Raw genomic sequence first — 15,684 nt, forward strand, 5'->3', positions numbered from 1 at the left:
TTCCAAGAAGCCACACAGAGAAAAGGCTGCCCCCAGAGCAAGGGTTTAACCTGGTGGTTGACACACCCACATCCTACATCACAGTACCTCAGTTGGATTCCCAGCTCAGGATCCTGATCCAGGTTCCTGCTAATGCAGACCCTGGGAGACAACAGTGATGGCTCAGGTAAATTAGGTTCTTGCCACCCACATAAGAGATCTGAATGGAGTTCCTGGTTTCCAGCTTCAGCCCCTGGACATTGCAGGCATCTGGGGAGTGAACCAGTGGATGGGAGTGCCTGCTCTCACACACTCTCACTCTTGTGGGTGTGCTCTCTGTCCCCCTCCCCCCTCCACTCCCTCTTTCCCTCTCTCCCTTGCTCACTCTGCTTCTCAAAGTTTGTGGGAAAATGGAATTAGAAGATAAATTTGCTTTTTAAAATAATTTGTTAAAAGAAAGGAAGAAAGGCTGTCCCCATTCTCTGTTTCCACAAATGAGACAAAAACTCAAGGACTGTGTAACTTGCTCTAATGCTGACTGCTTAGGAACTTATGGCCACTTGAAACTGGATACTAGAAGCTTTGATTCCAGTGATTACTTAGGAATGATTTTTTAAAAATATTTTATTTACTTGAAAGGCAGAGTGACAGAGCAAGAGGGAAATACAGATTTTCAACCCACTGGTTCACTCTCCAAATAGCATTGATGGCCAGGGCTGGGCCAGTCTGAAGCCAGGAGCCTGGAACTCCATCTGAGTCTCTCACATGGGTGGCAGAGGCCCAAGTACATGGGACATCTTCCTCCGCCTTCCCAAGTGCATTAGCAGGGAGCTGGATTGGAAGTGGAAGAGCTGGAACCCGAACTGGCTCTCTGATACAGGATGCTGGTGTCTCAGGCTGTGGCTTAACCCACGGTGCCGCAGTGCCAGCCCGGAAATGATTTCTTAAGGATCACTTCAGGTCAAGAACTAATTCTTCTCATTGAACTGACAGGTAATAGATCTGGGGATTGTGTCAGGGGGTGATGGAAATGTTCTGTAATTAGGCTGTGGTGATAGCTGCACAATTTTGTGAAGATCCTGAACACCACTGAATTGTACACTTTACACTTGTGCATTTTATGTTACGTGAATTATATTTCAATAAAATATTTTTCAAAGTTAATTCATCTCTACCTCTTTCATGTGTATGTGTGACGGTACCAGGTAGTACAGCTGGATGTGAGAGGCAACATGGTGAAACTTAATGATGGCTCTCAAATCACCTATGAAAAGTGCTTGATTGCCACAGGTACGTATTTTGGGAGAGGAGTTTCTGCCCCGGCGGCTCATTGCAGTTTGACGGTCCGCCCTTCTCTGTGGAAGGCATCACTACCTAATCTGAACAGGACGGAATCCAGATTCTCTGAAGCAGGCGTCTTCCCTCGGTGCTCAGCCTGGCCGAGTCAGGTGTCTGGATCCCCAGCCCTTCTGCATTATCCATGCTGTTCCTTCTGGCACAGGCGTGAAGAATTGGCCCTTTTCATCTCTTCTTGCTTAGCCCACACCCTGTGCCCTGAAAGTGATGCCATCTGTGGCTTCATTGTGAGTGCCCATCAGAAATCAAGAAAGGAGGGACAGGCGTTTGGTGCAACGGTTAAGACGCCGCTTGGGATCCCCCTGTCCCATGTCAGAGTGCCTGGATTCAGTCCTGGCTCTGCTTCCAGTTCCTGCTTCCTGCTGATATGCACCCTGGTGATGGCTTAAGTGATTGGGTCCCTGCCACCCACAAGGGAGACCTGCATGGAGTTCCAGGCTTCTGGCTTTGTCTCTCCCAGCTGCTGCCTCTGCCGCTGCCTCTCCCTCTCCTCCCTCCACCTTCCTCCCTCCCTCCCTCCCTCCCTCCCTCTCTCTCTCTCTCTCCCTTCCCCCCTTTCAAATAAATGAAAATAAATAAATAAATAAAAATAGGGAAAAAACCAAGAGCAGAGAGTGAAGCAGTTTGTTAAACCAGCATGGCTGTGCTAGCTGGGAGTGTTCATGATACACTAGAAGTGAACATGGAAGCAAAAATATGAGGCCTTTTTGGCCAGCTGTGGAGAGGGTACACCCCTTGAGGAGAGACTCTGAAATCTGATCCTCCAAAGAAATCGATTAAAAAAAAAAAAAGCCTGCCACAAGCTCAAGCGATTGGAGGAAAACAAAGTCATCTTACCTATCCTGTAAGTGCCACTGTGGCACCAGCAGGGAGCACACACAAGCCACGGGCCACAGTCCCAAGGAGAGAGAGTTCTGCCTTTGGTTGGTGGTGGGGGGTGGTGTTTAGGGTAGCTCCTGCTTGTTGGACTAATGGGTTTTCTTCCTCTTATTTCCAGGAGGCACTCCAAGAAATCTCTCTGCCATTGACAGGGCTGGAGCAGAGGTGAAGAGCAGAACGACACTCTTCCGAAAGGTATCTGTCCACTTTGGTGTTTTCCTTGTGGTGTTTTTGAAGAGGTAGTATCATCTTGTGGCCTCCAAGTACCCACCGTGGAGCTGGGAGATCCCAGTGTTATTTATGGCTCTTTTCCAGACGTGTTATCTGGCCTTGAGCAAGTCACTTCCTCTCTCTGCACCTCAAACACCTCATTCAAGGGTTTTAAGCTCCTAGTAGAAAATACATCTAGTGTCTTTATTGCTTGTTATAGTTCCTTCCCATTGCCCTTCCATGCTTGTTTTTTCCTGATGCATTTGAGTCATTGGAACTCCTTGTAGCCTCTTGGTGTTTTTCATTGCAAGTGCTACGTGGAAACCTCGTGGAGAAAAGTTAGAATGAGTACCTAAGTAAAAAGGAAGTGGGGGGATTGTTTGCTTCTTAAGTGCTTTGCTGATGAACACTGCTGTAATTCTCCAGCGACTCTTGGGGACATTTTATAAGCTCTGTAGTATCCTTTAAGTTCTTGATAGGACAAGGCTTGTCAGCCATGGTATTGTTGACATTTTGGCTGGATGGGTGTTTGTTGTTGGTGGCTGTGCATGATAGGATGTTCACAGCACCCTGACCTCTGTCCACTAGATGCCAGGAGATCCTCCCTGCCCTGACCATCCAAAATATCTCCAGACATTGCCACATGTCCCCCTGGAGAAGAAGGGATAAAACTGTCACCAGTGGAGAACCTTTGTTAATGGAAGGAATGTTGCAATGGAGAGAGACATTTGCCCATAAATTGAACCACTTTTTACCAGGAGACATTCTGTGCAAATTAGTGTTGTCAAAGATTAAGAAAGAGCTGTTTCCTAGTGTTGTTGTCTGTGCCCCTTTGGGGGATCCATGAGCTAAACTGGTGTGATCCTGCAGATTGGAGACTTTAGAGCCTTGGAGAAGATTTCTCGAGAAGTCAAATCGATTACGATTATCGGTGGGGGCTTCCTGGGTAGTGAACTGGCCTGTGCCCTTGGTAGAAAAGGTGAGTGTTGGGGGTTGACCTCAGTTTTCTTTCTCTTGTCTTACATCACGTGCTTTTTGGTGCACTCTCACAAACTCCAGAAGTGTGTTCACCAGGGCCGGTGGCTAGAGTTCAAGGTTTACAGTGAAAACCCAAACTCAGACTGATTCTGGCACAGGCTCCCCTGTTGACGGAAAAGCTGTCATCTAAGCAACTTAATAGGGGTGCTTTCTTCCTGTTCCTCTAGCCTCTATGCCAGGACTCCTTGGAAATAAGCTATTAAGGCAAGTGGGTTATTAAGGTGCTAAGGGCAATGCAGACTATAGAACTACTCCCTATGACAAGCCAAACTCTTCCCTCAGCGTGACATGTCAGCAAGTTCCAGTTGGAATGTTTCATGGCAAGCCTTTTGCCACACATTACTTTCCAGCTTTGTGAACTCAGGGCATTTTCTTGGGAGGGTGCTCCTTGTTTAGAAGTGGCAGAGCACGTGTAGAAGCCTCAGGTGACAGCATGGGTGAAAATGCACTGGGTTCAAGTCTTCAGATTAATCCAGGGGCAGCAGTTGGAGCACCTGTTGTCTTTGCCATGTGAATGAACTTGGGCAGCAAAGCCTTCATGACCCAGTGTCCCATCAACAGGAGTTCTGGCCTGGACCACACCTTTGCCCTGTGCTTACTATAGGCTGCCTACTGTACCTTTACTTTTCTCTCTGTCTTCCTGGGATTCACTTTTGTCTCCGGCTATAACTACTCCCTTTCTTCCCAGCTCGAGCCTCGGGCAAAGAAGTGATTCAACTCTTCCCTGAGAAAGGAAATATGGGAAAGATCCTCCCTGAATACCTCAGCAACTGGACCATGGAAAAAGTCAGACGAGGTAGAGAGACTGCTTGTGCTGCCCCTGTATTTCCTTTGAGTGTGGCCTCAGGAAAAGTTAGCTTCTTTGGGAACCTCCCGAATATAGGGCCCTATTTCCTGACAGATAAAATGTTTCCACCTTTCTCCAGCTATCCCGGTTTCTAGAGGTATTCTGAATCAGATGCACCATTCCCAGAAGTCCTAAAGATGAACTGTGGTGGTGTTTCTCACAGCTCCCCAAGGCTGCCTGCACACTGCTGATGAGTGGTTTTCCTCTGGGAGAGGCGTCTGCTCAGCTTCTCTGCTCAGGAAGGTTACAGGCTCCTGGGCTCAGTCTCAGTTCTCATTTGCTTTTACAGAGGGTGTTAAGGTGATGCCCAATGCGATTGTGCAGTCAGTTGGCGTCAGCGGTGGCAAGTTGCTCATCAAGCTGAAAGATGGCAGGAAGGTAAGCAGGGAAAGACAGGCTTCCAGGAGACCTTTGGGCTCTCTTTCCCCTTCTCTCACTCCTCTTCCTTCATCTGACACCAGTAGATTTGTTTTTGTGGCAGCCACCATTAACTTGTCATAATTTTGTGAATTAACTCCCCCCTACACACACATCAAAACAGAGAGTGATAATAGCCAGAATAGGCATCTGTGAACCACTTTCCTTTAGCTCCTTCCCATCTGTGTCACAGATTTTGAGTCCTTGCCAGGGTGCCAGATTTCTCCTCCAGTGATACAGGATATGTCTGTGAGGTGGGAGCAAGGGGAGCAGGGATTATGAAATAGAACTTAAAATCCATTTGCCAAAGGTAAATCAACTCGTGATTTTTTATAAGATTTATTTATTTGAAAGGCAAAGATACAGAGAGAAAGATACCTTCCATCCTCTGGTTCACTCACAACAGCTGGGTCTGGGCCAATCCGAAGCCAGGAGTTTTGCCCAGGTCTCCCACGTGGGTTCAGGGGCTCAAGCACTTGGGCCAATGCTCTGCTGCTCTCCCAGGTGCATTAGCAGGGAGCTGGATCACCAGTGGAGCAGCTGGGAATCAAATCAGCAAATACATGGGATATTGACACTGCAGGCAGAGGCTTAGCCTTCTGTGTCACAGTGCCGGCCCAAACTCATGATTTTTTTTTTAAAGATTTATTTATTTAGGCCGGCGCCGTGGCTCACTAGGCTAATCCTCCGCCTTGCGGCGCTGGCACACTGGGTTCTAGTCCCAGTCGGGGTGCCGGATTCTGTCCCAGTTGCCCCTCTTCCAAGCCAGCTCTCTGCTGTGACCCGGGAGTGCAGTGGAGGATGGCCCAGGTCATTAGGCCCTGCACCCCATGGGAGACCAGGAGAAGCACCTGGCTCCTGCCTTCCAATCAGCGCGGTGCGCCGGCCGCAGTGCGCCGGCCACGGCGGCCATTGGAGGGTGAACCAATGGCAAAAGGAAGACCTTTCTCTCTGTCTCTCTCTCTCACTGTCCACTCTGCCTGTCAAAAAAAAAAAAGATTTATTTATTTATTTATTTGAAAGGTAAAGTTACAGAGAAAGCGAAGTCTTCCATCTGCTAGTTCACTCCCCAAATGGCTGCAACGGCCAGGGTTGGGCCAGACCAAAGCCGAGAGCCAGGAGCTTCCTCCAGGTTTCCCATATGTGTACAGGGACCCAAGCACTCGTGACACCTTCTGCTGCTTCCTCAGGTGCACTAGCAGGAAGCTGGATCAGAAGTGGAGCAGCCAGGGCTCAAACTGGTGCCTATAAGGGATGCCGGCAGTACAAGCTGCCATTTAACCCACTATGCCTCAGCACCAGCCCCAACTTGGGATTTTTTAAAGCCCCGATTTCTAATGGCATGATGTGCAGTTCTTATGCCTACAGGAGTAAGTGGAAACTATGGTAACTGGCTGAATTATTTCTTTGTTGCCTCAGGTAGAAACTGACCACATAGTGGCAGCTGTGGGCCTGGAGCCCAATGTTGAATTGGCCAAGACAGGTGGACTGGAAATAGACTCAGATTTTGGTGGCTTCCGGGTAAATGCAGAACTACAAGCACGATCTAACATCTGGGTGGTAAGTGTGCTACAGCATGACTAGGTGCTGTTCTTCATCCCCAGCCCATGAGCCCAGCTGCATGATGGCGTGCCCAAGCTCATGGACAGTGTAACCAATGAGGGTCAAAGTGTGTAGAGGCCAAGGGCAGGCAACAGAAGCTTGGGACCTGCTTGAGTTAGAAGATCAGGTGTGACCTGTGACCTCACTGCAAGCTGTTGGAGAGGAAATGAACAGTGCACATGCCGACAGCAAGAGAACTCTCCCGGTTCTCACTGTCAGAAGCAGCCATTGGCATAACCCCTGGCGGACATGCAGCACAGCTTCCATATGAATCTGCTCTTCCCTTTGCTCAAATTTGAGTCCAGGGAGTGGGGGATGAAGCAGTTTTATAACATGTTCCCTGGAAAGGAAAATGACTCTGTTTTCATGTTCCTTGAGTACTATTTTTAGCTATTTTTAAAAACCTATTATGATATAAACAAGAATGTAGTATGTAAGAACCAGGAGGTAATTTCCCCATTGCTACATGGTCACAAGTGCATTGTGTTTGGTTATGGACTTTGTAGCTCAGGACACAGCAGCCTTGGGGGGTGTTTGGCCCCTTCATAACCTGCTTTTGAAAAAAGAGGGGGGCAGAGAAAATGTACCTGTTATAAAAGTAACACATGCTCAATGTTGAAAACACAAGAAGAGGATAGGGGCAGGTCACCTGCAGGAACCGGTAATATTTTGTGCATTTCCTTGCCTTTGTTGACTTGCACATATGTGTTTTTCTTTGTTTTACATAGTCGTGGTGAGCACACTGTATATACACATTTGTATTCTGCCCTTTTTCACTTAACATCATGAATGTAAGCATTTTCCACGTCGCTTCAATCTCTGTAAACAGTTTAATGACTATATAATAGTCCATTAAATGGGTCTCATGGTTTACTTTGCCATTGCTCATTTATTGGATTTTTAGGTTGCTTTGGGTGGTCTGAATAGCCACATAGACGAACAAAGGGTTAGAGAGCTCAAATACCACATCCCTCATGAAGCTGGCTCTGCTCACCCCAGCTTAACACACTTAGCCCGTTGAATCTGTACCAGTCCTGTGGCACATTACTTGTACATTGCCTGGTAGTTATGAACAATGCTGCATCACGTAATAGGTTACACACTCTGTAAGCAAAAGCCAGGTCAGTTCTTCTCAGCAACCCAGACAGCATAATGTTTTTGTACATAGTTAAGTACTCAGTAAATATTTATCGAATGAATGAATACAGAATGAGAAAAGCACCTAATCTTGGAAAAGATTTCTAGGTGAGAGGCTATCACATCTAAAACTTGTCTCCAAGGACAGGTATTGTGACGCAGCAGGTTAAGCTGCAGTTTGGGATGCCTGAATCTCATATGGGTGTGCCAGACCAATGCCTGGCTACTCCGCTTTTAATTTGGCTTCCTGCTAATGCCCCTGAGAAGGCAGTAGGATGATGGGCTAAGTACTTGGGTCCCTGTCACCTGACCTGAATGGAGTTCCTGGCTTCTGGCTTCAGCCTGGCCCAGTCCTGGCTGTTGTGGCCATTTAGCAGTTGGAAGATCTCTCTGTCTCTCCCTTTCTCTGTTACTCTGCCTTTCAAATAAAAATTTAAAAACTGATTGATTTGAAAGGCAGAGTTACAGAGAAAAGAAGAGACAGAGATCTTCTATCCACTGGTTCACCCCCCAGATGGCCACAATGGCCAGCACTAGGCTCGGCCAAAGCCAGGAGCTTCATTCAGGTCTTCCATGTGTGTGGCAGGGGCCCAAGTACTTGGGCCATCCTGTGCTGCTTTCCCAGGTACATTAGCAGGGAGCTGGATCAGAAGTGGAGCAGCCAGGACTTGAACTGATGCCCATATGGGATGCCAGCATCTTAGGCAACAGCTTTACCCACTATGTCACAACATCAGCGCCTACATTGTCTTTAGAAAGTGGAATAGTAACTACATTTGATAGTTTAGATGTGATTTGGGCCTGTAGATGGGAAACATTAATTAGTTAACATTTGAAGAGTTCTTTGGGCCCATAAGTTTATATTCTACCTGCAGACACTTTTTTTAATCATGTGTTCATGTTTTGTATTTCTTTCCAAAGGCAGGGGATGCTGCATGCTTCTATGATATAAAGTTGGGAAGGAGGCGAGTAGAGCACCATGATCATGCTGTTGTAAGTGGAAGACTGGCTGGAGAAAATATGACTGGAGCTGCTAAGCCATACTGGCATCAGTCAATGTTCTGGTAATGATCCTGTGCTTTCAGACTCTTAGTTAGAACTCAGTATTCATAGGCTCATAATCCAAAGTTATGACTTGGTTTCCTTGTGGGCCAGTTAGCTTCATATGGAGGGAGCAAAATTCCATCTCATGTCCATACATTCTATCCCCAGGTGGCCTTCTGGAAAAAGTCTCCTATTGGACACATAAGTTAGACTAGGTGAATGAATGAAGATGGCTCTAGCACCTCTGGGAAAATAGCTCACATTTTGAGCTATAGTAGATAGTACAAAAGAATACTCTTTGGTATACACAGCAGTGTATTTCTTTTTTTTTTCTTTTTTCTTTTTTTTTTTGACAGGCAGAGTGGATAGTGAGAGAGAGACAGAGAGAAAGGTCTTCCTTTTTGCTGTTGGTTCACCCTCCAGTGGCCGCTGCGGCTGGTGCATCTCGCTGATCCGAAGCCAGGAGCCAGGTGCTTCTCCTGGTCTCCCATGTGGGTGCAGGGCCCAAGGACTTGAGCCATCCTCCACTGCCTTCCTGGGCCATAGCAGAGAGCTGGCCTGGAAGAGGGGCAACTGGGATAGAATCCGGTGCCCCAACCGGGACTAGAACCTGGTGTGCCGGCGCCGCAAGGCAGAGGATTAGCCTGTTAAGCCACGGCACCGGCCTACAGCAGTGTATTTCAATGTGTTCTTTGCAGGCAATACTAATCAGTCAACATAGTGAAAAAAATAAATAACCCTCATATATAACCCTTAAGAGCAGTGACTCAAAGTCAGGCATTTATAGGCAGTTCTTTGGGGGAAAGAAACATTAGCAGTGGACATTCTGGAGTCTTGGAACTGGCCCCATCTGACACGTTTTTATCTTGATGATTTGAAAGATGGGGTACATGAGCATTTCAAGGTTCCAGAAGCCCCTAGGTGGTTTCTCTTGGGAATATTCTCAGCAGATAGAAGTACATTTTAGGAGAGTCATGCACAGTTTTATAAGTGGGCAGCCAAAAAAAAAAAAACAGATGAATTTCAGGGTCAACTCATGTAAGATAATGAATGCAGTCAGGAAAAAAATAGTCCTGACCTCTACAGTTCTCAGTCAGAGCCTAGGAGCAGATTCCAAGAAGTTGTTGTAGACCAAGCTACTACAGCCAAGAAGATAACAAAATGTAGAGTACCAGAAACAAAACCACTAGAGTATCTTAGATTAGTACCAGAAAACTTGGCAATAATGTGTCTGCACCTCAAACGCTCTGTGAAGTCCCTAGCATATTAAGAACAGCGTGATGATAACAGGAAAAGTTTGAGAAGAGCAGTTAAGATAAAATGCCGGCTGGCACCGTGGCTTAACAGGCTAATCCTCCGCCTTGTGGCGCCGGCACACCGGGTTCTAGTCCCGGTCGGGGTGCCGGATTCTATCCCGGTTGCCCCTCTTCCAGGCCAGCTCTCTGCTATGGCCCGGGAAGGCAGTGGAGGATGGCCCAGGTCATTAGGCCCTGCACCCACATGGGAGACCGGGAGAAGCACCTGGCTCCTGGCTTTGGATCAGCGAGATGCGCCGGCCGCAGCGGCCATTGGAGGGTGAACCAACAGCAAAAAGGAAGACCTTTCTTTCTATCTCTCTCTCACTATCCACTCTGCCTGTCAAAAAAAAAAAAAAAAAAAGATAAAATGCCCAAGTGGATGAAGGTGCTTGTTACACAGAGCAGTCCAGTCTCAGAAATGAAGGCTTTCAGAGGAAAGACTGTAGGTTAATAAAACCATAGAATGTCTCAAATTCTGAATTCTAAATATGGAATGCTCTAAATCTTCAAAAAGGCAGTTTTGGAATGAGTTAAAGGAAGGTAGTGAATAGCCAACATGAAGAACACATCATTACCCAAGTGTGGCATGGGATGAAAGCATGAATAGATTTAAGAAGGTTTCGATCCTTACATGATATGTACAAAAGCTCATGGGGAAATGAGGGAAAATATGTTTATGTGGCCCATGTTGTGGTGTGGCGGGTAAAGCTACCACCTGTGATGCCGGCATCCTATATGGGCATAGGTTCATGTCCCAGCTGCTCCACATCCAATCCAGCTCTCTGCTAATGGCCTGGGAAGAGCAGCAAGAGGATGGCCCAAGTCCTTGGGCCCCTGCACCCCCTGGGAGACTAGGAGTAAGCTCGTGTCTCATGGCTGCAGCCTGGCTCAGCCCTGGCCATTGCAACCATCTGGGAAGTGAACCAGTAGATGGAAGATCTCTCTGTCTCTTCCTCTCTCTGTGTTGCTCTTTCAAATAAATAAGTAAATAATTTAAAAATGATAATTTTGTTTTGGTGCCCCAAAAACTTGAAATTCATGCAGTTTTTTTTAATAACACATTTTCCACAAACTTTTTGAAGACCTCTTATACAGTGGCTTCTTTGTTTAAGATTTATTTATTTGAAAGAGTTACACAGAGAAAGAAGGAAAGACAGAGAGAGAGAGAGAGATCTTCTATCCGCTAGTTCACTCCCCAGTTGGCCACAATGGCCAGAACTGCACCAATCTGAAGCCAGGAGCCAGGAGCTTCCTCCAGGTCTCCCATGCGAGTGCAGGGCCCAAGGAGTTGGGCCATCTTCTACTGCTTTCCCAGACCATAGCAGAGAGCTGGATGGGAAGTGGAACAGCCAGGACTCGAACCAGTGTCCAAATGGGATGCCGGCACTGCAGGTGTTGGCTTTACCTGCTATGCTACAGCACCGGCCACAGTGGCTTCTTAAGAAAAAATAAAAGCAGCCTGGGATAGTGGTGCCTCTCATGGTTGTCCCCAGATGCCCTCCCAGTGACAGATCAGTTTGTCATTTCTCTTATTGTTACACAGCCCAAGTCCCTGAGCCCATGCAAGAGTGACAGGACACCCTCTTCTCTCTTCTTCCTTAGGAGTGACTTGGGTCCCGATGTTGGCTATGAAGCTATCGGGCTTGTGGACAGCAGTTTGCCCACAGTTGGGGTTTTTGCAAAAGCAACTGCACAAGACAGCCCAAAGTCTGCCACGGAGCAGTCAGGTAAGGAAGCCCAACCACTTCGCTTGGAAAGAGTGTCGAGCAGCAGTGGTCCAGGTTCTCCTGAACAAAGGGTTCCTGTGTGGCCAGAGGGGGCTGTCAGTGAAAGCCTCTCTTCATGGTGTGCTTGAGAAGAAACCAGACCCAAAGTCCTCACTCTTTAGTGGGCTGTGATCTGGCAAAATCATGCATCCCGCTCAAAGCACAGACTCAAATAGTGTGGGTGGTGGGCAGCGGCAGCTCAGCCACCCCGTTGTCTCAGTTGTCTCTGGGGCCTAGGAAGACCGTGTGATGAAGAAAGCCTGACTTTGCAGGTTTGGGTTTTGTTTTTCTTGACTTCGTGCTAATCTCCAGAAGCAGGCTTGGGAACCTTAGCCTTGGACCTGCCATCCTCCACGGCTCCTGGGCAGTGAACTCAGTAGGACTGAATAAGCCTGGAGCCCATTTCCGTTCATCAGATCTGAATGCCAGGTTGCCTGTAGACAGGAGGCACCTCTCTCGGAATGGACGTCTCTCCCACACACGTCTCTTTCATTAACTCCTAGGCCTTATTCCACGACCTTGGCTCAAGTTCTTTAACCTCTGTATCTTCTTGCCAAAGGTGTTTCAAGGGCAAGTTGCTCTTTAAGAAGCAGAAAACGAAACATTATTTGGATGTTTAGGTTCCTTTCCTGTGTGACTCAAATGTATTCCATGCCTCTTAATTCTGGGCAGTCCTGGTAAGTGGGTCCAGGAGAGCGAGCCACGTACTTAATAAATACCAGGTCACTCACTGCTCTGTCCACTGGGCAGTGTCACTTAGAGCCTGCTGGTTCTCAGAAGACAAGATTCCCCCTTCCCAGGGTGCCATTTCCCTCCTTCCCTCACCCCTCCCCCTCTAGGAAGAAACACCTGGTTTTTCCATATGGAAGTGCCTTCTGCTTAAAGTGTCTCCTTAGCAGTGCCGTCCAATAGAACTTTTTGCTATGATGGAAATGCTCTGGCTCTGCTCTCTCCACTTGTGGCTACTGAGTGCTTGAAACGTGGTGAGTGCAAACAAGTAACTGGAGCTGACATTTTACTTAATTTGAAATAATTTTCATTTAAATAGCTGTATGTGGCTTGTGGCTAATGAACAAGACCATGCAGCTCTACAACGTTTCAGATGACAAAAACAAGACCTCTGCAGTTTGAAGAAGTTTAGACACAAGGAAATACCCATCGCATAAATGTAAGCTGAGGGGCTGGTGTTGCGGCACAATGCGTTAAGCTGCTGCCTGAAGTGCCAGCATCCCATTTTGGAGCACTGATTCCAGGCCTAGCTGCTCCACTTCCGATCCAGCTGCTAACACTCCTAGGGAAACAGCACATGATGACCCAGGTACTTGGGCCCCTGCTAACCACATGGGAGACCCAGATGGAGTCCCAGGTTTCTAGCTTTAACCTAGCCTAGCCCCAGCTGTTATGGCCATGTAGGGAGTGAATCAGTGAATGAAAGATTCCCCCCCCACCTTCAAATAAATACATCGTTTAAAATATTTTAAATGAGATAGTAAGGGAAGGGAATTTGGGGTCAGGATTGGTCCAGTGCCCAAGAGCTGGCAAGAAAGAATTTTTCTTGGCTTCATCAGTAGAGAGGGGCTGAAGATAGCCAGAGTCCACCAAGAAAGCATACAAAAATCACCTAGAAGCAGCTTGAAGCAAGTCTTGGAAAAAAAAAAAAAAAACTTGCCTTCTAGAATGTCATAAGGACTGAAGTTTTGACTGTGTGTGTATGTGTTTTGTGGATTGGCCACAGGAACAGGTATCCGATCGGAGAGTGAGACAGAGCTGGAGGCCTCAGAAATCACGATTCCTCCCAGCACCCCTGGTGTCCCACAGGCCCCAGCCCAGGGGGAGGACTACGGCAAAGGTGTCATCTTCTACCTCAGGGACAAAGTGGTGGTGGGGATCGTGCTGTGGAACATCTTTAACCGAATGCCAATAGCAAGGAAGGTAGGTACCTGCCAGAGCACTTGGAAGAAGATGGGAAGTTGGGGCTAGAATGCACTCCTGTGGCTTCACTGGGTGCCCTGAGCTGCATCATCACCCTGGTGCAATGGTGCCCAAGCAGAACAAAGCTGTAGCCTGGGTTCAGGAGCGTTTCCTTTTTGCCCTGGGATGGGGCTGGGTGCCCTGTGAATTGGCACGCTGCTCATTTTGAGCTAGTAGAATGCTGTTCCCACAACTCCCCCCCAGTGTGATGTGGGCCCAGCCTGAACACAGCTGGGGTGAGTTCGGGACCTGTGCTTACTCTCTCCTTCAGATCATTAAGGATGGCGAGCAACACGAAGACCTCAATGAAGTAGCCAAACTGTTCAACATCCACGAAGACTGAAGCCCTGTAATGGAGTAGGCCAGCACGTCTTCCTCCCCGACTGTGGCTTGGATGGGCAAAGGAGCGGGTTTTTTTTTTTAATTATTATTATTATTATTCAGCAAACTCTCTCTGGTGTAGAAGTGTGAATGATCAATTCCCTTGGGAATATTTGCAGCCACATAGGCAAATTCTTAATGTTCACATCATGAAATAAAATCTGATTCTTCTAATTTCCATTCTGTTCTCTTGTAAAGGGGGCAAGTGAGTGAAGGGGAAAAGCTGTGTGTACGACACAAAAACAAGCACTTTGCAGCTACTCCACACACAAAACTCCTTTCAGTTCCCCGAATTCCCTCACTCTCCAGACCCCTCTCTGCATGCACCTGCGGTGGCTTCTGCCCACAACACTCAACCCTCTCCTCCCAGAAGGTTCTGTCTGAACATGCTCCTGGCCCTTCCAGCCTGATCCTTGTTGATCTCTGCTAGCCTGTGGCTTCCTGGAAGCAGGAACTGTGCCTTAAGGTCTCAGCCATGGTTCTGTCTCTGGAGCCTAGCCCAGGGTCTGGCTCATGGGAGGTGCTTAGTAAATTGTCGCCGAGTAAGTGAAGAAATAAGCGTTCGATCAAGAGACTCAGCTTTACATGGAGCAGCACCTCCAGAACTGAATTACTCCTAACTGGGGGGTGAAAGGATGTTTCCTGCTTGGGTCTCATGGTCTCTTGATTCCTCTATCCACTGTGCCCCAAACTGTTGACCTGCCCTCTTGAGCTCCTTTTCTCTAAACTATGCTTCTAGGCATCCCTCCCTCTGCACGTGATTTCTTGGGGGAGACAAAATTCCCTAAGCTCATTTGTTGGCATTTTAAATTACTAAACTTTTAAAAATCAGATCTTACTTCAATTAAGAGGAAATTTTTACTACTTTCAAGAGTCCTGTTAGGAATATTTCTGTAAGGAGAAAATTATGACATCTGGGTTTTTAAAAATATTCCATTTGATTAAAGGGACTTGCAGCTCCAACCAAATCCCTTCTGAACAGAGGGAGAACAGGCCAGATCTCCACTGTAAGAGCTGGCTGCACTAGAACAGACCCTCACTGTGTGGCTACAGTTTAGTGGACATGAGCTGATACAAGCCGTATCCAAATCCATATGTAGAAAACTCATCTAGGGACTAGCATTGTAGTGTAGTGAGTTAAGCCACCACTTGGGATGCCCCAAAATGCTTGTTTGAGTCCTGGCTACTCAGTCGATCCAACTTCCTGCTAATGCACATGGGAAAGCAACAGAAGGTGGCCCAAGTACTTGGGCCCCTGCCATCCATGTGGGAGACCTGGAAGGAATTCCACACTCCTGCCTTTGGCCTGGCCCAGCCCCAGCTGTTGTAGGCATTTGGGAAGTGAACCAGAAGATGAAAAATCTCTGTCTCTCCCTCTCTCCCTTACTCCGCCTTTCAAATAAATAAGTAAATCTTTTTAAAAAAATAAATCTAGTATCCTGCAAGATAGGAATTGTTACACAGCAATAATTGCAGCTTACAGAGATAGAGGCAAGACCTCTAAGACTCTGAGGTGTTCCACAAGTCATTAAAAACAGATCCAATTGTGATTTATCTTGTTTTAGCAGTATGTGCAATTTAACCTCATTCTGTGACAGTTATTACACCTGTCTAGCATGCCATTACAATTTGGTTAATTAAAATTAAATGGTCTGTTCACCTAATCAATGTTCATTGAGTGCCTACTACAAGCCATGTACATGACCATATTGGAAGATGGATAAGACACAGCTCTGCTTTTCAGGAACTCTGGTGTCAG

The 15,684-nt window shown here is 47.2% G+C and overlaps 1 protein-coding gene across 2 annotated transcripts in view; it reads left to right on the forward strand.

Moving 5' to 3' along the window:
- The window catches only part of AIFM1 (apoptosis inducing factor mitochondria associated 1), a 37,480-nt gene extending 23,390 nt beyond the window's left edge, over positions 1-14,090 (forward strand). Inside the window, exons 7-16 of one of the 2 annotated variants that reach the window (XM_062183437.1) lie at positions 1,185-1,269; positions 2,333-2,409; positions 3,295-3,403; positions 4,151-4,258; positions 4,599-4,687; positions 6,146-6,286; positions 8,387-8,529; positions 11,410-11,534; positions 13,309-13,505; positions 13,816-14,090. In XM_062183437.1, coding sequence (XP_062039421.1) covers positions 1,185-1,269; positions 2,333-2,409; positions 3,295-3,403; positions 4,151-4,258; positions 4,599-4,687; positions 6,146-6,286; positions 8,387-8,529; positions 11,410-11,534; positions 13,309-13,505; positions 13,816-13,887 — 1,146 coding nt within the window. In that variant the 3' untranslated portion in view covers positions 13,888-14,090. The remainder of the gene's footprint in view (positions 1-1,184; positions 1,270-2,332; positions 2,410-3,294; positions 3,404-4,150; positions 4,259-4,598; positions 4,688-6,145; positions 6,287-8,386; positions 8,530-11,409; positions 11,535-13,308; positions 13,506-13,815) is intronic. The other variant, XM_062183436.1, reaches the window with a different exon arrangement.
- Positions 14,091-15,684: the final 1,594 nt, after the last annotated feature.

The sequence above is a fragment of the Lepus europaeus genome, chromosome X, assembly GCF_033115175.1.
Source record: "Lepus europaeus isolate LE1 chromosome X, mLepTim1.pri, whole genome shotgun sequence".
NCBI classification, from domain to species: Eukaryota; Metazoa; Chordata; class Mammalia; order Lagomorpha; family Leporidae; genus Lepus; species Lepus europaeus.